Source organism: Pempheris klunzingeri, chromosome 15, assembly GCF_042242105.1.
Source record: "Pempheris klunzingeri isolate RE-2024b chromosome 15, fPemKlu1.hap1, whole genome shotgun sequence".
In the NCBI taxonomy this organism is placed as follows: Eukaryota; Metazoa; Chordata; class Actinopteri; order Acropomatiformes; family Pempheridae; genus Pempheris; species Pempheris klunzingeri.
This window is the reverse complement of record NC_092026.1, coordinates 16,452,056-16,476,162: the sequence shown is the minus strand read 5'-3', so window position 1 is coordinate 16,476,162 and position 24,107 is coordinate 16,452,056. Positions and strand designations below refer to the sequence as shown.

The window sequence follows — 24,107 nt, the reverse complement described above, 5'->3', positions numbered from 1 at the left end:
TGAGCACCTACCTAGAAAGACATTGGCTCCAACCAGATGAGCAGCCTGACACAAAAACATCCCCTGACCTTTGTGCATGAAGATCATCGAAGCTGATCATCTTCTTCAACTTCTCAGCAGAGAAATAGCACAGGGGCCTAAAGGTGGAGAGATGTCAGGCGTTCTTATAGTTCAGTGACATAGTAGTAATTTTTGGTGGCCACATCATGTAGCAAGAAGCAGGATCATCCACCATGAAAAGAACATTACCCTTTTTTTCCCCCTTCCTTTTTTAATTCAAGAATGTCTCAGCCCTGGTGTTCATAAACCATAAAAATGACTGCACTTGTGACTTTGTCTGAGTTGGAGATTAAATCAACTTCACTGTTTAATGTAAAACCCTGCATCCATATCCATAGTTACAATTTAAAGTTCAAGAAGGAATTTTCCAGGTTCTTTTCCTTTGCTCAAGTGAGTTCAGCATCTCTCCCATGTTACATCTAACCGCATTAATAACTGTGTTATTTCTCAGCTGCCCCAGCTAACTTAGGAGCTGACATGAAGCTGAAGTGATGACTAAAGGCAGGGATGTAGTGCAAAATGTAGCGCTTCGTTTGCTCAAAACAACATTACTGGTGAAAATAATCCAGGCAGCAATTATTTTTGTCATCACAACATAATTGGGGAAATGACTTAGTAACATAAAAACATAATTTCTAGGAGACAGCGCTGGGAAAAAGAGAGCACTGGTATCAGATCCTTTCCTCAGATACTTTGAGATATCAGGTAAAATATTGGACTGGTGCTTTTGTGGGAGGAATAATAATAAAACAATGGCCAATGTGACAAAACCATCAACTATATGCAAAAAGTGGATGTAGCCACCGTGGCGTCACTCAATGGTTTGTGGACTACCGTTCTGAATTCTCGGGTTTGGTATTTTGGCCGTTGCCTTCAGAACCAGAGGTGATTTTCATTCTGGGGGACTCCTGCCTCTGCTTGGTTAGGTTTAGGCATGACCTGCCTTTGATCTGTTAGTTCACGCAGTAAAAGCATAGCCTGCTTTACCCAGAGTGGGATCATAACTTACAAATTGTACATCATGCTGTGTTGACGACTTTACAACTAGCGATTGAGACCATAAACTCATGAGGAAACTGTTAACTGAAGTAATAAATCAAGTGATAGGTAGTGTAAGTTTCACATAGAAACTCATACAGTCGGATTTCTTGTTGTAACCGGCAGAGTCGCCCGCTGTTGGCCATGAGAGAGAACGCAGGTGTAAGGCACTCTTGGCCTCTCTTCAGATCTGGGAGCTACATCCACTGCATTTATACACGCTGTGGATAAAACAGCAAAACAGTGCAGTGTTCTGTGATTTAGAATTTAGTTTCAGTGCAGACCCACAGGTCACCTGAGGTTTATCCCACTTCTCTAATGCTGTACCTGCAGACTTTAGAGTTGCTGAAGCCCTGGTCTCTCCATCCACCATCTCGCCTTGCATTTTCCCTAATTTTCTTTGCCTTCCCCACAAAAAATGAAACTAATTTAAGTCCATTAAGGCATCAATACAGAGTAATTTTGGTGTGTTTCTGTACCTATTTTGGTTTAGAAACTCAAATGTATTGGCATTCTCATTGGATTTCACAGGATCTCCTTTTGACTTGACAACAATTAGCGTCATCAGTCATTAAATCCTCCTTATTTTACTGTCAGGACTAAAATATCCGGATGTTGGCTGAAATAGATGTTGTTGTCTTTGAATGTTTCAATAATCTCATGGTCTTTTCTCAGCTTCTTTGCTGACGGTTGTTAGTAAAGAAACTATTTAAAGCAAATGAACCAGTTTTGTGTATATTTTTTATCTTTATGTGCAGCAACTCCTTGGTATGGTATGACTTTCTACTCTGTTACACATGTATAATTGATAGTTTTAAAAGGATCTTAAGCAGAATTTAGCAGTAAATCACAGGCGCTCAGTGGGTCAGTGCTGTCACTGTTGGTATATCCACACACTCTTAGCCAGCACTTTACCTTACGACCAGACAAATCAGACTGAGAACTACTTGAATCCTTGCCAAGGCAGTAAAATATGGGCCACAAATGTTGTCGCTGTCGTGACCTACTGGCACGTCTCTTGGCATTGTGATTCTCTGGACTGTCTCCTGGCAAGATTTATTTGATCTTTATGGCACCTCTCACAGTTTATATACTGTAGCATAAGATAAAGCAGCAGAAGAGGAGCTGGCATTTGCAGTACACAGTAGAGCTCTTTGTGAGTTTAAAAATGTAACCTGCTTCTTCTAACATGAGAAAGTGTACACATCTCGAAATTAAAACAGCTTACACAACACATACTAGTTCTTACATAGAGTTTTTATTATATTACATTTGACATGCCACTTAAAATTATGTAAACTGGGGAGATTTTGAATTACATTTCACAGAAATAATAATAACAGTTAGCTAAATGACCAAATTACATCAGCTGCATTCGCATAAATGGCTCCTTCCCACTCATCCTGAACTGCACAAATACTAAATATGAATAAAAAAAAATATATATATAGATATATATATATAAAGACTTCACTGGTTTACACATTATTAATGGTGAAACCAAATTTAGTAAATCACTAGTTTTGAAGCCAGTTTATAGCCACAAAGAACCTGGATGGCTTTACAAACAGCTGTAACAGCACAGTCCTGCATCGTATTGTAAAAATTGTGTTTAACAAGACTGAACTCTCACATCTCTCATGTTTTCCGGGTTTGCTGCACATAATGTATTTTGAAAGCAGTGTTCTTGCTGGATGCTCTACGAGCCTCTGACTCTTGCCATTTAATGTAACCCCATTGATCCAGCTGAAAGCCAAGCAAATCCAAAGCCCCCTGTCGCAGCTCTGTAACAGTCTTTTTAGTCTTAATCTCACCAATAGGCAAACAGCCACCCATAAGCGGTCTGAATTTCAAAGCACTTAAACCATACAAAACTATAAATACATGCCACTGTTTTTGTATGTTTTAACCATAAAGCCGGCACTGTCACATTGTTTACCTACTGTTGTTTTCCCCCCCAAGTCCTCCACAAACCTCCAGCCTCTGGGGAATTATCTTATGTCTATAGGCGGGTGCTATGTGCTTTCCCAAGGGTGGGTAGCACCTGCTGTCAGTATATCAGTATGGCTGCGATAGAAACTAGGCTGGGGACACAGGTGAAGATGGTATTCATACATTAACACACGAAAGCTCCTGCTGTTTTTCACCGCCTCACTCACTGACAGGTCTGCTTTTATCTGCCAAAGTTCGAGACGAGGACGGAGCTGCTTTACTGCGCTTTGCACTTAAAACTACTCGGTCTGTCTTCCAAGGAGGATCTGGCCCCCCTCCTGCTGCCGCTCCTCTACGCCTCCCGTCTTCTTCTCACACTCGTACCTACACACCCACAACCTGCCTGCTTCTCCTCCATCCCCGTCTCTTTTCTGGAGCTCACCTTTGTTACTCCATGCATAATTCTTCTGGTGTGGCTGCTTTTTCCCTTCCCTCCTGGTGTGAGAGAGCGATCCCTTTCTTCTCTTTGACTTCACTGCGTCCAGAGAGGCAATCCCCCGAGTTTTCTTTATTTTTCATACCAGCGCAGATACAAGCAGTAAAAGGAGGATTTCTGTGTGTGAGTCAGGTTTCTGTTTGAGTGTCTTCATGAATTTCATGAATACACACAGTCTGAGAGGATGGATGAATGTGGCTTTGTGAGTCCAGGCATTTTTTTTTGCATATTTTGTATGTGTAAGTAAATAAAAAAACGTTTTTTTTTTTTTTCTGGAAAAGGTTTTGTCAACAGGACTCCAAGTCACTCGGCATGTGTGTGTGTTTGTTCGCTGTCGTGGAGGGTGTGTGCGTGGGTGTGCTGCTGCTGTGGCAGCGCATTTCTCCGTGTTTGCCTGTTCGACAGGAGGGTTACCGAGAGAAAAAGAAGATAGACAGTGAGCGAGGAGGTGAATCGTAATTAAAATTTTAGTCTTGTTAAGTTGGTGACAGCTCGAAATCGATGGCGAGGATGCGCCTCTAATGCTAACAAGCTTAAAGATCATTTGATTTTTAGGTGGAATGGGACCAGTAAGAGGAAATTAACTAAGATATGTATGGCCCCAGTGAATCAGGTCACAAAGAAACTTGCTGTAGATGTACAGAAGTTACAGAAACATACAGTATAGTTGGAATCACATGGATATACCTCAACAATGAATTTTCTAAGCCTCTAATTAAGAAATGAGAACTCCCTGGAGCGACCAACTCTATCACCCTATTATCTCTATTTACTGTACGAGAAATCAAGGTACCTTATGTAAAGGCTTCAGGTGAAATCCTCATTCTGATCCCTGCTGGTTCCACAAGGATAAAAACAACAATTTCTCTGCATTACATTATATAAAACTCTAATGAGGAAGTGCAAGCTCTCTTGCGCTTCAAACCAGAGCACCCAATTATCTTCACTTACTGCTGTACAGGCCGATGCACCCAGGGTAATGGCATAACGATGGCTCTTCCCAAAGGTGCCCAGCACAATGTGAAAGGCTGTGACACAGATCAATACATTACAGAAGTGCTTTAACTTTGTTCTGGGTGAAATACTGGCCTTTAGGAATGGTGTAATAGATGAAAAAAGATAAAAGAATCTAAGGATAAAAGTGGTTTTATACATATTTGTGTTGGTTCAAAAAGCAAAACTCACATTGTCGAAACGTCGCACATGAAATTGTTTTGAATTCTTGTTCAGCTGGTAATAGTGCCATGTTGATATTCTGCACTGCATCCTGCTACCTGCCCCAGGCTTGTTAACAAGGTGCCCGTAGCAATGATTGCCTGGCCATCAAACTCCCAGCTGATAAGTTCCTCTGGGAGACAGAGGAGCTCTGTCATTGAATTCACCCCGATGGCCTGCTCATGCTGTACATTTGAGATAACATGCAGCCAAATCCAGCTTCACCTCCTCTAGAACTGCCCCTTTGACGTTTATATACGGCTTATTCTGTACAATCTGTCCAGCCTTTTGCCACTAGTCTCATGTGACTACTGGCTAGATCCTGTTAGCCGCATTTTATGATTTGATAACTAGATTTATATGCACAATTATAGCGTTGTACCCTCTCGTCAAGATGGTGGCCAGCGAGACACCTGTCACTTCCAATGTAGCAAGGCCGAGGATGGAGGCTGCCTGATTGATTGAAGCCTCAGAGAGCACAGAGGGTGAGGGACGCAGTGACAGGCCTGTGATTGACACAGATGAGAGAGAGGAAAAGAGGATAGGAGCGAGCAGCGAGGACAGGATACTAAAACAATAGCAAGTTAAAAAGAGGGGATAGAGGGAGATTTAGGGAGATAGATAGGCCGAGGAAGAGACAGGTGGTGAGTGGGAGAGGTGGGAAAAGAGAGTGCAGATGAGGGGGAGGGGTGGATAATCTTTTTTTTTTTTCATTTACTGTTCATCAAAAGGGTTTGCTCAGAGAAAGCGAGACTGAGGGAGAGGTGGACAAGGACGTTGAGGAGAAGATGTGAGGGAGGGAAACGGGTGAAAAGTATTCCAGGAGGAACATTCCAACTTCAGTCATGCCCCAGTGAATATGCTGACAGGGTCTGTCGGCGCCACAAGTGTCAAGTGTCATACACCCAGACAAACCACACCACGCTGCACAGGACAAGATGGAACTGGCACTATTTAACCCACACAGCACAAGTTTCACAAAATCAAAAATAAATTCAGTTTTACAGAGTTTGCTGGTTTTGGCTGCAGAAAAATGTCATTCGAAGGGATGCTCCACTGATTTTCCACATGAAGTTCAGCTTACTCGTCATAACGAGCACTATTCAACCTGTAAAACAGTATAATCTATATAATAGATATCTTGGGCTCGAGGCTTCACATTTTTATGAACTTGTTATGAACTTGGGGGAGGGCAAATAAAAGATGCTATTAAGTTGCACTATGGGAAACCTAGGATCCATTATTTTTTAGCTTGACCCACGTTAAGGACAAAACGTCAGGATATATCAGTCTTTGCTGCTTCAATTTCGCCCTTGTTTAAAATCTGTGTCTTGTGAGTCTTCCAGTGTTATGGAAAGCCAAATCGATGGAGTGTTTTCTGAATTACACGTTCACATGTCTTCCTATGCACACACAGTAATAATAAAGGTTTTTATGTTAATGCAATCTGGCAAATACTCACATTATTAACTTGTCAGATGCGTAGGCTGATGTTACTGAAATACAGCCGATGTGCGCCTGTTCTTATCTAAAAACAAGCACACTGATTGATATCTGACATTTTGATTTGGTGTAGGCTTTCCATTTGTGGCTTGAGTGCATGAGAGACACGCTGAGAGCGTGAGTCAGATGTGTGAGAGCCGAGGAACCTTTTTCATCGCTCAAGGCGCTGTGTACAACAAAGTGCATCTGCATCCACGACTTGCATGTGTATTGACATTCCAACTCACTGATCAAAGCACAATATTAATCCAGCTAATTAATCTCACATCAAAGTGATATGAAGCCAGTTTCATATCATAGCCCGTCTCTGCATTGCAGTCAGAAATCCTTGACAGTCTTTCCCATTACTGAATGCTCTGAGCGTCTGCTAATATTGTTATCCTATCTTTTTCCATGTAGAATAGTATGATGATAACTTTGTCCCCGTCTATCTAATGGATGTGAGAAAAAAACACTTGGGCCATTATGATGGTATAAATGGATGTGTGTTCAGGGCTTCTAAAGCCCTCTGTGCTAGTGAAAATGTGATTGCTGCTCTGTTAAAGCGTCTGTCCTGTCTGCATGTGTGTGATTTCTCCTACCTGTCTATGCCTCTCCACTTTTAATTAACGCAGTGCAATGATTAAAGTTTTAACTTAATTATCTTTATCTTTTCTCTCAGGGTGTTCAGCCCTCCATGGGAAACTGAATGAGACTCTTCGCGAGACGGGTGGGACAAAACCATCAGAGAGACGCTTGGTGAGATAGAGGAAGATATTGCGCAGCCTGGAAAAAAAAAAAGAGAGACGGAGTGACTGACACCTGCCCTCCAGCTCAGTGTGAAGGGCGCGGAATGGGCGAGTGAGAGGAGGGGCATGAAAAGAGGGAAAACAGAGGAGAGAATGAAGACAACTGGAAAACAAGGCCTGCCTCACAGCAAACCTCGCTCAAATTAGGACATCTCGTTACAAGACAAGATGATTACAAGAAATCTGCTCTTACTGGTTTCCCTGTACTTGTGGGAAGGGCTGGCGGGTGGTGCCTCGGCCAGTAAGATTGTACGGAGGAGAGGAGTGGGCGGATCGCACATGGTAAAGCTAGGGGAGAGCAGAGCTGCAGACCAATGGGACGCAAGCGTGGACGCGAATGCAATGCCCGTGGTGACTCTTAGAAACCTGATAAGTCATGAGCAGGCGGGTGAAACTGGATCTTTTTCTTATTCCAAAATATTGCAGAATCACGCTGCTCCATCGGGAAACAAGGAGAGGCAAGCTTTCAAGCCCAAGCGTGAGGTTGACTCTGTTAATAAAAAAGAAGTGATAAAGTTGAACCAGGATGCGAAGAAAAACAACACCAAGAACGCTGAGACTTCAACCAAAATAGGACGGTCAGAGAGAACATCCACGATCCATCATAAGCCCGATCTGCACAGCAATAGAACCAGGTTTAAAACAAGCTCCCGATCCAGAGGCAGACCTGATTTGAGTGTCCATACTACAGGTGTGCCTGGAAAAGGATTCAGCATAGATTCAAACCGAAAGCTCAACCTCACCGGCAGTTATGGGGTTCTAAAGCTGCTGTCGAAAGAGAACTTAGTCAGGATTGTCAATTCCCAAATGCAGAGCGTTCCCAGCCTGAGCTTTCCAAGCAAGGGCAGCCGGAGCAGGAAGAGAGATTTGATTGACGTTAATCACGGACAGTTGGAGGCTCAGAAAGTACCAAGACAAGATATGGCTGTCACTCAGTTTCACATTGGATTTGATAATCAGACCGCATTACCATATGTAAGCCCAGTCACCACTCCAGATCTCAATCGAGACCAAGGCTCCAACACTCGTATTAATCCGCTAAGTGAAGTCAACTCAGATTTAAGTAAAGGGCAGGGCAGCTTGTTAATGCAGGGCTCAGATAGTGGCGATAGCAAGAGCAAACACCTCATCCGTTTACTGTCAACACCTCGCAGCGAGGTCAGCCTCAGCCCCGAGAAAGAGGTAATAATCGGCCAGACAGAACCGCCATTTACGTCGACAAAACATTTCCCTCTGTATGTTCCCTCTGAAACAAATGATTCTCCACCTTCTGTGCTGACAATGCAACCCCTGGGAGTAAAACTGGGGAACAGAGCAGCAGATTCCCATAGAGACCCATTAACAGAGTCAGTTCACACCGCTCAAACAGAACTCAGCACAGCTCAGTACCCCGCAGATGAAGACAACACACTTGTCAACAACAGTCATGTCCTGAGGCTCCACCCAGCTCCCGAATGGAGTCACGATATAAAAGATGCTGGGATGCAAGCTGTCGGTCCAGAAAATGGGAATGGCCTTGTGTTTGAAGAGGCAGAGACAGAGGTGGAAGACGAGGCGCATGACCAAATGGAAAGGAGAGGGTCGCGCTCTCGCAGCAGGAGGAGCTGGATCTGGAACCAGTTCTTTGTGATTGAAGAATATGCTGGGCCTGAACCCGTGCTCATCGGACGGGTAAGGAAAAGGAAAAACTTCATTCATCATTTACAAGGGCTGTGAACTATTTTATGAATGTTTTATGAATATTTAAGACACGGTTACAAGCCTGTTACATGGCTTATTTAACCTCAGGTTCTTCTCTCAGGTTCGCATCTTGTAGAAGAAGTGGTTAGCATAATTTAGCCCCACAGTCATGCTCTCGGGTTTTTTTGGGCATTGTTATAAACCTACAGTTGGAATTGATTTACATCGCTCGAGTGCGATGTGGTGCTTTTCAGGTAGCCGTAAAACTTCAATGAATCAATGGTTTACTGAGGCTCAAAAAAAGCCCCGGATCCCGTCTGCCCAAGGGGGTAGTCATGATCACTACCAATCTGCACCCTCCAATGGGAATTGACATATCCAGGAGAATTAATAGCTTTACTTTTTCCTTCCACCATTGATCCTCACCCCAAGGCAGAGAGCAAGAGCGGCCTGAGTGTTCCCTCATTTCCCTGTAGGTCAGACCTGTCAGCTCTCCTCCCTCGTGGTCAGAGGTCTGCAAGGTCCTGCTAATGCTATTTCATTTGGACTGATTTACACTTGGGTTGACAGGATTTATCAGTGTGTTCTTCCAGCACAGCACACACGGCTGTAGTCCTATTGCTGTGCTCTGTAATTTATTAGAATCATCGACTGGGCATGTCTCACCCTCGGTGCCCCATGCGCACTCCCTCCTCCTTTGAAAGAGTGAGCAGACGAGCGTGGAGGAGGTCACGTGGACTGGACAGAAGGTGTCCCACACTGTAATGGCTGCGCTCTCAGTCCTCAGCATGCGCCAACTGTCTCTGTACCCAGCTGTGGTAGATGAGCTAATTTATAAGCCTGTGTGGCCAGTTTGCTGAGCAAATGAATAGTAATGATCCCTGTGTGACTGCTGCAGGCTGTTGGAAGCCACAGAGTTTGAAGTGGATGTGTGCGTGTGTGTGTGAATGCTAGAAGTTGCCGCGGCGTAAAAGCTCCAGCTCAGTGGGAGGTGTCTCGCACTCAATAGACAAAAAGGCCCAAATTGCTTTGTGTTTATACATTATATGCAATATCCAGGTGCACACAGATGGGCAAGTTCCTGCAGCCTTTATGTGCAGCCTCCCTAAGTTCGCCAACATTTCATTTTCCTGTTTTTGCCGATACACTTTGACTGATGATGGTCTCAACCGAATGCTATGAAGCACCGTTAGTGGCCATGGAGAAGATGCAACGTTCCAGCTTACAGATGGCACTGTGTGTAGAGCCATTAGTGCCAATCTGCTGTGTCAAGCAGGTATTTATGCCAGCACATTGTATGGCACTCAAGGAGGGAACAACGCCAGGCCACAGACACATGCCCATATGATAGTGCTGACACTTGGAGTACACCCAGAACGCTATTGTGACTGTGTGTTTGTGTGTTTGTGTGTGTGTGTGTGTGTGTGTGTGTGTGTGTGTGTGTGTGTGTGTGTGTGCCGGGCCAGAGATGCGTATGATTAGTACCCTACTGTATTAGATAGTGACGGCACACATGAATAATGCTCTTATAGATCTAATACGCTTATGAATTTTTAATCTCCTGCTCTGCTCCAGTGTAGGCCGGCGCTATAGGTAGAGAGATCAATGCGGACAAGCTGCCTTGTTTTTTTCCCTACTGGGGACCTGATTGTGCTTTAATGGAGAGAGCAGTGATGGAGAGCGTGAAGAAATTGACTGTACAGGCCAGAACAGCTCCACCTGCCAGATCCAACACCAAATTCAGACTCAGTCAACTGCAAACACTGTTGCCTCTGACTCACAACACGTGTCTCTGCTTCCATCGGCTATATCACGCTCACACAGGCACACACTCAGACACACAATCCATTGCACATCTGAAGGTGTATTCTGTATTTAATTGTGGGCTCTCTTTAAAAATACGCCCTCTAACACTGATTCATGCGGGTTTTTTTGTGTGATCTCAGACAGTGCGGTCTGGATAAATCTCTACTAAAGCTGGAAACAAGAGCCAGGACTCTAATCTGTGATGTCAATGGGAGACAAAAGCTCTGCAGCTAAACTGATAATGAATTAGGGGCCAACTTTGTGGTGCAGTGACAGTACACGGTGTCATTTTTCATGGATATTTTAAGCACTTTCAATTTCAAATTGTTAGAAAGCACAGTAAAAAAAAAAGAGATCATTTGGCATTAAATCTAAAAGAAACAGCCAGTGAGTCACCAGCTGTCCATTGTTGTTGAAGTGGCCCTTGAAATGTCTGAATGCCATCAAAGATCTAAGTTTTTACTTACTTTGGTATCTTGTTTTTGGAGAGTTGTTTCGGTTCACAAGAGTTGCCAAATAAGGGCATGAAACATTCTGAGTAGTCAATTGTCTGACTCTTCTCTCTCTATCTCTCCCTTACACACACACACACGCACGCACACACACACACACACACACACACACACACACACAAACAAACACGTAAATGCACATATTCACACACCCGTGTGCGCCCACAGACGATGCTGTGTTACTATATTTTCTCACGCTGGAGTGTCTCTGCCCCATGATAATTGTGAATTTAATTGATGCTGTCACATGGTCTGTAATGGGGTTTCAAGTGATTGCAGAGGCAGTGTGAAAGAAACACAGATTTTTCTTGAGGAGAAAAGGCGCCTCAGCAGAGCCGGGATTAAGAAAAAAACACCACTTTCTGATTAGCTTTTCTTCCATCCTCACTCTCCTCTTGAAATGCAAACTCCCTAACACCTCATGTGGGGAGGAAACGTGACCTATATGGTGGTTTCTTCCTCTGCGAGCAAATTTCAGCTTCTCCATCTTGGCCTGTTTCACCTCTAGAACAACTTCAGCGTATGAGCTACCTGGCAAGTCGACGAGCATGCATATGTAATTTAGCAGTGCAACAGGAAACGGGCCTAGGCTATCATCATCATTAGCATATCATTAACATCAGCATGAGCATACATTATTCATAGTTAGTGAAATACGCCTGTATTACACAATTAACATTATTGTCTTTGCCACACATGATACTCACACTACGGCACAGGATGCATAACGAAACACACAGACATCAGTGTGAAGCGGTAATTGAATACTTACAGATTCTGAAACCACAAACAATACCGACCATTTCTCAGAGTAGCATATACTTAGCTTTCTCATTATGTTGAATCATTCATTAACATTCATTGCTGAAAATTGCTCTGCAAAATGAAGTTAAAAGATTCGTCTGGCCCGAGGGCATCTGAAGATATATAAATAACACAGTTATTGACAGTTGTGCTATTGATAACTCCTGCGCCTCTGTGCAGCGCCTCTGGGCGCGACGTGCACACACATGATATTGCGAAAGCGCTCTTGGGAAGTTGGTGGTGTGATGCAAGGACGAGAAGGAGGATGTCATAGGACGTTAAGTGCTGGCGTCTGAGACTGTGTATGTGTGAATGCTCATTATGTTTTTCTCTGATGCTCAGTCTAGCAAAGCCCTTTGGTCATTAGCTACAAGCCAGCGGTGGAAAGGAAGTCCATTTACTCAAGGGCGATTTTGAGGTAAAGTGCTTTTCTGCTTCATGTTACTTCATACTTCTAGTCCACTACATTTCAAAGGGGAACATTCGACCCCTCGTTTTCCTTTTATTTCTCAGTTAAAGTTATTAGTTTTGCAGATTTTATGAACAAAACACATTTGATCAGATTAAATTAGCTAAATATTTGCTCCATTTTGGCCTTTTCATGCTGGAATCTGGAAGAGTGGAAGAGCAGGGCTCAGGTATACTGAGGAGGAAACACAGCCTAGTTGTGTTGGGACAAGTATAGCTTCGGCAGTTCATCACGAGCTGCATGAGATGGTCCTCCTCTCATTTCTTACAGAGTAGCTGCTGAAAGCACGTTTCCTGCCCACAGTTATCGATGTAAGCCTCATTTTGAGTGGAAATGGGACTATGTTACTGTCACCACCAGTTTCCACCAGTTTTTGCCAAATCTAACAGAATTGAAATCTTATACCTAAGAGAATGTTGCAGATAGTATTTTGCGCTCTTGCTTGAGAAAAAAATTGAAGGCAAAAACTTGAGCTTGTGACAGCGGATGTTCACACTTTGTTACTGCTTCTTCCACTGAAGTAAAGCATGACTGACATAAACTCACATTTTGGAAAATGCACAAATGCTTGTAGGTTCTAAATACATATTTGTGACAAAAATGGATAAAATCCACATCGTGTTAACACACAAACATCACAAAACACAGAAGGCTTGTAAGTCCTACTTCAAAGTCATGAATAGCACTACTCAGATAAAAGGGTCCTTTTGGAAACTGAAGGAAGCAGAGAGACATGGAGTCCCACAGACATGAAATATAAAAATAAAAGCAGTGTGTGACGGTGCCAATAGGAGGGCCAACACGAACTGTAAACACACACACCTACTGACAAGGAATTCATCAATAATGATAAAAAAAAAAGAAGTCTCCTTGCAAACAGCTCTGTGTTCTCTTGTGCTCCACTCTCACTCTCCCTGTAGAAATCATTTAGCCTCCGGGTCCGAGCACAGCAGGGCTGAGACAGCAATTAGAGAGTGTCTACGGTGCTGGAACGAGAGAGGAGAGGGGGAGATAACAAGACAGAGGAGAGCGAGATTACCATTCAGGACGAAGAAGGGATGATGTGGAAGAAGAGGGCTAAAACCGGAGAGAGAACACAGGGAGGTTAAAAAAGAAAGGGGCTGTGCCGTATGGTAAGGGCTTTAATGGCATGCGAATATACAGAGTGGTGGAGGTATTGGCGGAAAAAAACGTGTGAGTGGTGGAAAGTGAGGAAAGGTTAATGGCTTACAACAGGCGTGTGAGGCAGTTTAAGGAAAAATAGAGGAGGGGAAGGAGTGAGAGATCACACACGTTTCTTAAGCTGACCTCACAGCCCTTCGAGGCCTGAAGCAAGCCGGACCAGAGAGAGAGAGAGAGAGAGGGGGGGGGTTATGAAAAGAGGCAGCAGGGAATCCAGGGCATCAGAGCAGGGACGGGCAGGGTTTACAAAGAGCAAAATACAAGAGAGTCAGAGAGATAGAGTGAGAGAATGGAGAAAGCAGTTAAATACCATTTTATTGCAAAGCCCCTGTGGAGGCCACATTCAAATGTGTCTGAGTGGGTGCAGGATCACATAGAGAAAATAATAGACTGGATGACTGAGGGAACAAGGCTACGAGGGGGGAAGAAGAGGAAGAAAAGAGGAGAAACTGTGGAGTCTATTAAAGATGGAATTCAAAGGAAACACAGCCTGCCTTTCTCTCCTTTACTTCCAATCTCCCTTCTCTCTTTATAGCCGGTGTTTCATCTCGGGATAATGTCGAACAAATCAGCAAAGCGAGCATCTGAATTTAAAGCATCCCTCTCCCGGATGTGAGAATGGCAGTATTTTATCTCTGAGAGTATATGAACCCCTCAGAATACATCTCCACCGTCTTCTGCTTAATATAAAAATGTATTTGTAGATAACCCTGGAAACATGGGTTTGTGTGTGTGTGTGTAACATTAACAACCTAAGGTAACGTAATATGAAAATAAAGCACAAATTGGGAGTTGGAGTCGGTTTATCACTTGAGGTTAACCCTTCAAGGTGAGCCGTGCGGATGGTGAGAACTACAGTGTGCGTTGTGTGATGTGACGGGGGGGTGGGGGGGGGATATGTGAAGTGAGGAAGCTGAGCAGGAGTTGAACTCATGGTTATGCATAGCCCAGTGTGAGCTCTGTGACCGTGACCTTGAGCTAATATTTATGCGTTGGACCGGACTGTGCGCTCAACTTTTCCCCCGTGGCCCTGAAGGAGCCCGTGAGTCAGGGAGCAGAGGGCACGGGCGAGAGAGGAGGGCAGAGGAGGCTAAAGAAGAAGAGGAGTCACATGACAGAGAGACAGAGGGGGGGGTGTGAAGGCAAGAGCTGAAAAGTGACACAGCTCACCCTCGGGCCGCCATGGTGGAGCAGATTATTGCAGCTAATCACAGGATCTGGTCAGTAAATCATCACTTGTCTGATTCATATATAAGCTCCCGGTCAGCAGCACGTGAGCTTTGCTGCGTGTCAATGCAATATTCAAAACTTGATATGAAGCTGCTGTAGCCACCTTAAAGCAACACATTATCAATATCAAAGTATTAAATGATTTGCTTTAATCAGTTTGGACTTCTCCCATGTTAACATTAATGCTGTGCTAAATTAGGTTGTTGGGCAGGCTTCTGAGCTTTGAGCGTTTGGTTTATTGGACTAAATTCCAGCACTAAAGGCACCAAAGCTGGTAATCTAAATATGGTAACAAATCAACATGGCTGTGCTCCTGAAGTCACATGTCACGTATTAGTCGTAATACTCTAATCAAATGAACTGAAATGAATCAGAATCAGAATGCTTTTTATTTTTTGTTTTTTCAGCACATGCATGGAATTTGACCCCCGTTCTCAGTGGCTCTTGGCGCACTCACACACAGTGGAGAGGGAGGTTATACTTACAGGGCCATGCAGACACAGATGATGCACTGCCTTTAGTTTTGCTCCAATTCCAATTAAAGTGAATGAACTAGCTTGTTTCAGCCAAGTCTGGAGCCATGCTAGCAGCGCTGTGAGGCTGTAATGCTCATCGTAATGAACACCAAATTCAAAGAGTGGATAAAAGTCGAGGTCCAGAGCTTCTTTTGTTTCTTGCAAAGCCAAAATAGTTAGATGTAAATAGTGGTTGTCATACCAACACGCGTACACTGCCACTGCTAACATGCTCATGTATAGGCAGCTGTAATATTTACACCATTCTCCATCTATTTAACTAAATGAGCAACCTTAGTCTGGCTACTATGGTTTATTTAGACATTTTTTTACTTGAATTACTTGAATCGCACATGTTATGGCGAACATGTAGGCCAACACTCGCCTGTTTACACATCCAGCAGACACAGAGCAACGTTATCATCCATTTGGAGTCATGTTTTTGTTCACTTCGCAAATCTAAACCCAATAATCACTTCACCAGCTGTTTTTGGTCTCCGGAGCAAAATATCAATGTTCACCAGCTAGTCGTCAACTTTGTGTGTCGGCTGTTCGCTGTCGGACAGGTAGCGCACAGTGGGTTTATGAGAGTTCTTTTGTTGAGAACAGATGCCTGCTGAGGCCGAAACCACAGCTTATGAATGAAGTGAGAGGGAACAGAACAGCGAAACTTTAGGGCCAAAATAATGAGCAGAAAGACACTGAAAACTGAGTAATGTCTTTCCTTGTTGATATAAAAGTATGGATGGACAGCTTCTCGAGCATTGCGATAAAAACATCAATATTTTAAGGCATTTCTTTGAACACTTATTCGATGTGAAAACTTGCGGCTGGTGTGAGCAGTGGGGGCCGTGGGCGAGAGGGAAGAGGCTCAGCCACAGAGGAGAGGAGGTGCACGGCGAGGGCAGGTCGGGAGAAGAGATGCGGGGTCAGACGAGACGAGCACGAGGCCAGGCGAGAGCGGAGCGAACGGGTGATAGGTGACACCTGGTGGGAGGGGGAGGTGACAGGGGTGCAGAAGTAGGAGGGGGACTATGGGAGGAGAGGAAGGAGAGGAGGGAATCTTCTCCTCAGCTCGTTGACAGATGCAGACGCACAGGTTAATATTTTAATGCATCCTGAGAGGGATGCCGACACACACACATGCAGATAATTCACCCACAGTGACACACAGTATTAATAACGCATACAGTATATGCTGTATGTCAAACACTCCATGCATCTTATTATATATTATAATGTGATGTGATGATATGCAAGGACCAAGGACAAAAAGAGGTTGGCTTTTATATATATATTCTAAATAATATATTACATAGTGTGCATTGCCTATTTAATCATTTATTTATATGTGATTATGTACCATTGTGGATCTTAGTCTCACACAACTTGCTCATTTGTGCATAAAAAAAAAAAAATCAATTGAACACCCTTTTCTCAAAAACTCAATACTGCAGTAATACAATCATGAAAAAGATAACAAAAAGAACTTGGAATTCCGTATCATTATTACACATAGCTCCTTTTCCTTTACACTTACACACACATAAACACACACAGACAGATGCTTGGTTCTTAATGGTAAAAGCCATTCCTCTTGGCAGTGGCACGCGGTGCCATATATGTGGGCGATTTGCCCTTTAAATGTACAGCAGTGAGTTAAGCCTCCAGTGGCCTTTTCCGAGCTCGTCTCCCTCGGCTAAAAATATGATGTGAAGTATACACCACCAGAGTGAAGCACTGAAGCAATAAAACACAAACAATCACCCGACAAGCCGCCACACACACAGACACTCACACACACTCGCTCTCAAACATCAGCTGATTATGATAATCAAAAGTGGGATTTGCATACTCTGGGGCTAAAAGCACAGTTTTGTCCTGAATAATGTATTGCGGAGGAAGACAACAGTGGCGAGATGCATTGAACAGCTTATGGTGCTAAAGGAAAAGTCTAATAATGATGAATAATGAATGTTCTGTTAGGAAGTGAGTGAGTGGGAGGAAGTATGTGTGAGCGTGACAGAGAGAGATTTCACAGTCTGTGTGCGAGTGTGTGTGTGTGTGTGTGTTGAAGTGGAGGCCACACAGTGTGCCCTCCAGAGGCAGACTGAATTAGATCAAACGAGAACAGGGCAACATGTCCACAGCACAACTGAATTAAAGAGGCAATCGACGCCAAACTTCAATGCTGAATCAATTGTGGATCAATGCTAAACAATTAACTTCTGCTCCTCATGACGCTTTTAAACTGCGTCTGGCTGTAAGACAAACCTGTCTCAAAGCCTGATATTTTACGGTGGGTGCAGAACACAAGTCAGACACCCCCCCCCCAATCTCCCTACTCGCTGCAAGAATGGGTTTGATTGAAAGTTCAGATGGAATTTAAAACCTGCGCAAAAGAAAAGGTCTGTCTTCTGAAGTCACAAGTGCTCCTCAGGGGCCGGCTGGTTTCTGCTTCTCAGTCTGTGGGGGTGGGGAAGGAGGGTTGTGTTTGAGCGCCTCTGCATAATTGGACGGTGTTTTCGTCATGTGTGTCTGCACCGATTAGAGAGGAGAGCCGAGCAGTCAAACGAGAGCACGCACATTTGCGTGCGTGTGTGTGTGTGTGTGTGTCACAACTGTTAGAAACACTGTTCGCTCGCTTTTTAAGGTTGTTGATTTATTTTCTGTGGTTGTGATGGTTTCTTTTAGCCAAGGGAGTAGTTTCACATTATGACAATTATTGTCCCCTTTGGAATTATGTCAAGAGAATTTTAACTTGGGACTTATTTTCATAGTTTTTGCATGATTTCAGTCTGTTATGTTAATATCATACTCCCCACAGTAATCGCAACAAATCTGTTGGAGGCAAGAAACAGTTGCGAAACAATGACAATAAAACCCAAATTACAATTGATATCTTTTGATATAATCGCTTATTAGAGACTGTATGCAAATTATTATTGAGCCCTACTTGAGCGTGTTTGGTTATATGACTCAGAAATCATGTTCTTGATTCAGTTACGACAGTCAAATATTTGATCTGATACTTAACAGATCATCAAACATCATTTGATATCACTCATCTTTGTGTTTATCATTTAGAATCATTTAGTGCTGAAGCCCCTCAGCACCCACAGATCTGGTGTCTGTGTCTGGTTGTCTTATTCAGTGACAGTGGCAATAACTGTTGATTAAGAAGCTCTTGGTTTAAGAATTTGCAGTTATAGGAAACATAAAATTGCAGTGTTGAATTGGTGCACTTCCAAGAAACTCATTATATGAATCTTTAGTGTTGTATATCCAATAATAAATAAATCATTACATCTAAGTTAAGCTTTTATTTCTAAGAAATTCTTTCCAGGAAATATCTTATTCAACTTAAAATTATTCATGAGATTAAAAATAAAGTGCCTCTTGTGATCTGGTGGGTATGTCAAACTTCTTTTGTTCCATGTATGTATTAAGGTTGAAATGGAGGTTGAGTTGAGATACTAGGGGATCAAGTTTTTTTGTTTTTGACAAAGAACATTGACGCTAATGAAGCTACAAAGTGAAACATGAGGTTCAGCCTTTTTCCCCTTCACTTATCATTGTCACACAGTCCCTTACCTGTTCAATACAAATTGTCCTGATGCAGGTAACTGGAAATTAGATTTTTTTGAGAGCCTACTATACTTGATTTTGATTTTGTTTATGTATTTGTGTGTAGGTGTGTGTTGTATCTCGCTCTCTGAGGCCCAGATGGGGATCCATTGCTCTCCAGATGGGAGAGAGAGTGGAGACGTGTGACGGTGGCAGAGCTGATCACAGCGAGCCGAGAGAGTTGTTGACTTTAATTATTAGTCGCTGTGTAGATGTTGGCCTCAGCTCTGTGCTGTGCTCTGTTAACCGCAACACACTTCCTGGCCTGCTCTCAACTGCTTCTTCCCTCTCCAGGTCAGGCGCCCCTGGCTTTCAGACATACACAAAGCACACAGGCACGCACACACACATACACACACACACATTCTTAGTCACGCCTTGGCTCCTTGTCCACTCTGTGCAATGACTGTGCCAAGTGGAGTTTCAGCCAGGGCAGAAGGAGACTCAGAGTCATTATACCTCTTTCTTTAAAAGTTACCGTGGCCAACACACATACTCTCACCTGGAAAGGCTGTTGCTAAAACGGTCACGTATAATATACGACACACAAACACTTACACATACCCTCAAGCAAAACTAATGCTATCCCAGTGGTAGGTAGGCTGGCCACAAGGCACAGTCTCATTTCAAACAGGCTCTCTGAACTCATATGGGCCCTGTCCCAAATTAATTTTGCTGCCGTTTTTTCCCTGATCAGCCCGTTTCTTCAAACATCTCTCTGAATTGGTGGGCCTGCTCCAAATCGATTGGCTAACCCTCTCCCCTCTGCCCTGCTTGACACTCCCCAGCTGATATTAAAGGGCTGGCTCACCACGGCGATACCTCCACCCTCCCTTGTTGAGGAATTTGACTTGCCGGTGGGGTTCACGGTTGTCTTATAGGCCTCCGGTTCTTTTGAAGTCGCCACACACAAGATGAATAGCTTCCCCTCCTCCACGGGCTTGCAGAGGAGATTGGTGGATACTCTCACACCTGCCAGTGTGCCCTCGCGAGCTCTCCCTGATGTGCTCGGGGGAATTGAACCTTGCTGCCAATCGCGGGGCTCAGCGGTGCCCTGCGCTGCTGCTGTATGCCTGTTGGCGTTTCACGTGCGCCGCCAGCTGATATCCCAGTTTGTAATTTTTCTTGCCTCTGTAACCCTCACCTCCCTTTCAGCCTCGCACAGGCAACGCAATCACACACACACACACACACATAAACACACGGTGCATTTGTGGGGGAAAACATCCACATTCATTAGGCTAATGCACAGCTGTGGAAAAAAACACATTTTCCTGGTGTTTTTATGATTTATTGTGCAGCAGAAATGTGAAATTGTGTATATGGGATATTAGTTATTTAAGTGATTTAGAGGTTGGCAGAGAGTACTTTTCCTCCTCGCTTCATGATTTATGGTTATTGCAAAAATGTGAAATTGAGTATATGAGTATAAGCATATTACCTTATGATAATATAAGTAATTGAAGAGATTTAGGAGTCTGGGAAGGCTGGGTGTTGCATACACAGCTGGCACCAGGGAAAATGGAAATGGCAGCTTATCAGGCTGAAATCACTCTCCAAGCAGAGGTGACACATCAGTAAATTTGGCTTTTGTGGCCAGTGGCTTCATATTGTTTGGCTCTTGATATATTTGATGGTATATCGAGGGGATATGAAATGGAGGAGTTATGAGATGTCATATTATTCAAGTTAAGCGGATGTGAAATATGATGATAGCCAGTTGTGTTATAATATTGTTTGGGTGTTTTTGCTCTCTGACAGGTAGATACTCCAAAGCTGTGCCACCTCTGTAGCCATCCATATATATCCATAGCCATTATTTCTGGTTAAGTGCGTTTTCCTTATTATACTTTCCTATTAATCTTAGAGGAGCAGATAAGGGTGAGAGGTCAACCTTAAATGGATTTGGTTTCCTCAGGCTGGGCTCTCATGCTCCAGAATGACTCTGAGCTGTGCTTTCAATCAGTGCTGCCACCGCTCACTGTGGTAATGATGGTCGGGGCTTCATTAAGAAGCTCGTTAAGTCCCCTCGTTAAGCTGCAGGGCCGTTAAGACTTTGATTGTTAATGGCTCTTCGTTAAGGAGAGTGAGGAACCAGACTCATGTGGTGGTCCAGACCAGCCGGGTGTCTTGGCCAATTGGCCCCAGTTGGCCTCCACAGAAGACGGAGAATGAGAAGAAACTCAGTGTAGGTCAAAATGTAAACACTTTTCAAGGAACTTGGGTGACCCTGCCTGCAACGATGCACGATCTGTTATAGTAAGACAACCTGTAAACCAGGTGCACTGCTAATGGACCAGAGCCAATGACTGGACCTTAGAAAAAGCTGTTAAGTGTAATATAAAAACAAGCCAAACCCTCAAAAAGAAGTGACGTTTAATCGAAATAGGAGCCTTTGACATAATACGATGACAAATACTGATCAAAATAGCTTGTAGCAGGCCAACCTAAATTATGACGGTATAACATGGCCAGATATGAGTAAGGGGTTACCTGCTGGTTGCCAACATGCTGTACTGCAGGTATTGGCCCACTGTCGAGTAAGTGCATTGAGATTTTTCTAGGGATAGTGATGGCCAAGGTGTGTGTGTTTTTTGCCTCAGTGGCACTTAGAACCAGTCAAGCTCACACTGTTATGCCTGCCCCGCACTGATTGCATCGCTTCCATTTCCATGTGTCATTCTGAAATAAAGTGAAATTGAAGCGTGCGCTGGTTCGCCTGAATGTTTGCGACGCTGCTCCTGCCAGGTTTGTATATGGCAACAAGAGGTGCCCGGGGAAGCCATTTGTCTATTTGAGTATAACTATAGATGGCACACTATCACATATTGGAGCTGGGCAGTAATCTCAAATTTGATCACAACTGGTCACTGGAGATTGATTCTCAGATCCATATGGATGCCATGTATCAATGCAGTTTGTCTTTGAATTATAATGTAAATTCACACAGTCAGGTCTTAACCGAGCCATAAATATTAAGCCTTGACACAGTGGTAGGTCCTGTGTGTGCTTAAAACAAAAGCCAGTGAGAAATAGTGTACGGAATAGACTTTGGCAAGCCATTTTAACATTTAATCGAACTACACCCCTATCTGTAATTGCATTTTCGATATCCATAATAGCATTTGTCCTCGTCAGAATTGTATTCTTATGAGTCAAAATGGTAATCAAACGATATCCACAATAACATTCTTAGTAGCAGAAATTGAATTTCAAGATATCTACAACTTTGGTTGTACAAGTCAAAACTAAATTTAAAATATCTCTAAATCCTCACAAAGCACGAGTGGCTCTTTCTCAACATTTATTTGCTAGACTGGATATGTATTGCACGAATCTCACGACGTTCAGTTCTTCCCAAGCAAAAAGAACATTTCAGATATCCACAATGTCATTTTTGATATTCAGAATGAACATTGCAATAGGAATAACTCCCATTTCAGACACCTACAATACCATTGTTCCCGCTCATAACTGAAGTGAGCTATTTTGGCAGTTATCATCTTTTCGGATATCCAGAAATCTATTCTATTCTATTGTTTTCTATTCTATTCTAGCAAAAATATATTTGTGGATATCTGCAATTGCATTGTTTATAGTCATAATGTCAATTGTGGATATCTGTGAAAACATTTAACTAGTCACAATGTTTTTTGGATATTCAGAATTCCATTAGGGAATATCTGCTTCTTTCTAGTAAGAATTCTTTGCTGAATGTTCAGTAGGTGATTAGGGGGAATGAGGGGCAGGTGTGCAGACAGGTGCTGGTCATGTGACAGAGGAAGGTAGGATGGGCTGGGGACAGGTGCAGGACAGGGTGGTTATGGCAGGGACCGGATCAGTCTTTGTCACAAAAACACTTTGATGTATCGCAACAGGAGGAACACATGGAAAAAAGGAGCAAATGATGGTTGAGTTTCAGGATCCTGGGACTGTGCATCGTGGCTCTCTGTCCAACCTACTGGGGCACTTGAACAAAACAGAGCCATCGTCAATGTTGTAAGTAACACCTGAGCTTTTCCTGTCAGGACGAGTCAAAACGTCTGTTGTGAAAAAGGCCTGAGACAAAGAGTGTGTGAACTGATGGGCTTGAAATAGTGGGGAAAAGTGCACACATAAACTAAGATGATATCGCAAGTTTAAAAGTTATGTGATGACGCATTGAAATGAATTTTCTCCGCTCCGTTTTAAGTCTTAGTATCAAAAATTGAATGGAACATCTTCGTTGCGCCTCTGCATTTTAATTCTGACCTCTTGACTGCTCAGTATGTTTCACCAAAATGGTTAAATACACAATTCCCTCAGTGCAGCTCATGTTCTAGTCTGACCAACAGGAAAAAAGAACTCTAACGAGAACACACACACACACACACACACACACACACCTGCTCGTGAAGAGTTGTGCATGTGCACTGACCTGAAACTAAAAGTAGTCATTTCTATGTGTATGTATGGAGTGTATGTGTGTGTATATATGCATGGATAGACGGCAGAGACTTGGTTTGGTCCGGACTACAATATTTTCACCGCTGGTGTTAAAGCTGACAGGGGCGAGTGATATTGACAGTAAAAGGTTTCAGGTGAAGAACCGTTTTAACACATGGTCACTTTAGTTCTGGTCACAGTCGTTCCTTGGGCTAACCTCAGCTACAGAGCTAGATTGAACATGCTAAAGCTATCCGTGGCATAGCCGATCAATGTCAGCCACAGCGCATGAACACAGTGAACAGACTTCAGATCAACGATGGCTTTTTTTTCTTAAGTGCATACTGTTCTCACACAACACCCTCTATTGTTGGAGTGCTTTCAAATTTCCCACTGTGCATTGTCATTTAAATTAAGGGATCTGTTGAAGGTGAAGTGATGTTTAACTTTTGAATACGTGCCAAATTGTTCACACAGTTTTAGCTCTCAACTTTCAGGCAGTCTGAACTTATGATTTCTTTCTTAGCTATTAAACAACCTTGTCAGCATCCGTACTTATCGTTTACCCCCCGGAAAGCTGCCGTATCCACGCTATTTCCCTCCTTGAAAAATGGCGATCCCTAAAGTAAATGAACATTTCGATTCACAGTATCCATTCTCATTTCATTTCGCAAATGTGCTTAGCTGTTGCCACGCAACAATGCCTTCCCGAGCTAAACCCCCATCCCCTCCCCAGTCATCTCTCCGCTCCTCTCTCCGTCTAAAGTCACAATGTCACACTTTCTTGCAAGCGGGGGCTAATTTAGCAGCCCTTCTTTTTTTTTT

The 24,107-nt window shown here is 43.4% G+C and overlaps 1 protein-coding gene across 1 annotated transcript in view; it reads left to right on the top strand.

Moving 5' to 3' along the window:
* The first annotated feature begins 8,313 nt into the window (after positions 1 to 8,313).
* The window catches only part of LOC139214169 (cadherin-24), an 82,896-nt gene continuing 67,102 nt past the window's right edge, over positions 8,314 to 24,107 (top strand). Inside the window, exon 1 of the mRNA XM_070844932.1 lies at positions 8,314 to 8,703. Coding sequence (XP_070701033.1) covers positions 8,314 to 8,703 — 390 coding nt within the window. The remainder of the gene's footprint in view (positions 8,704 to 24,107) is intronic.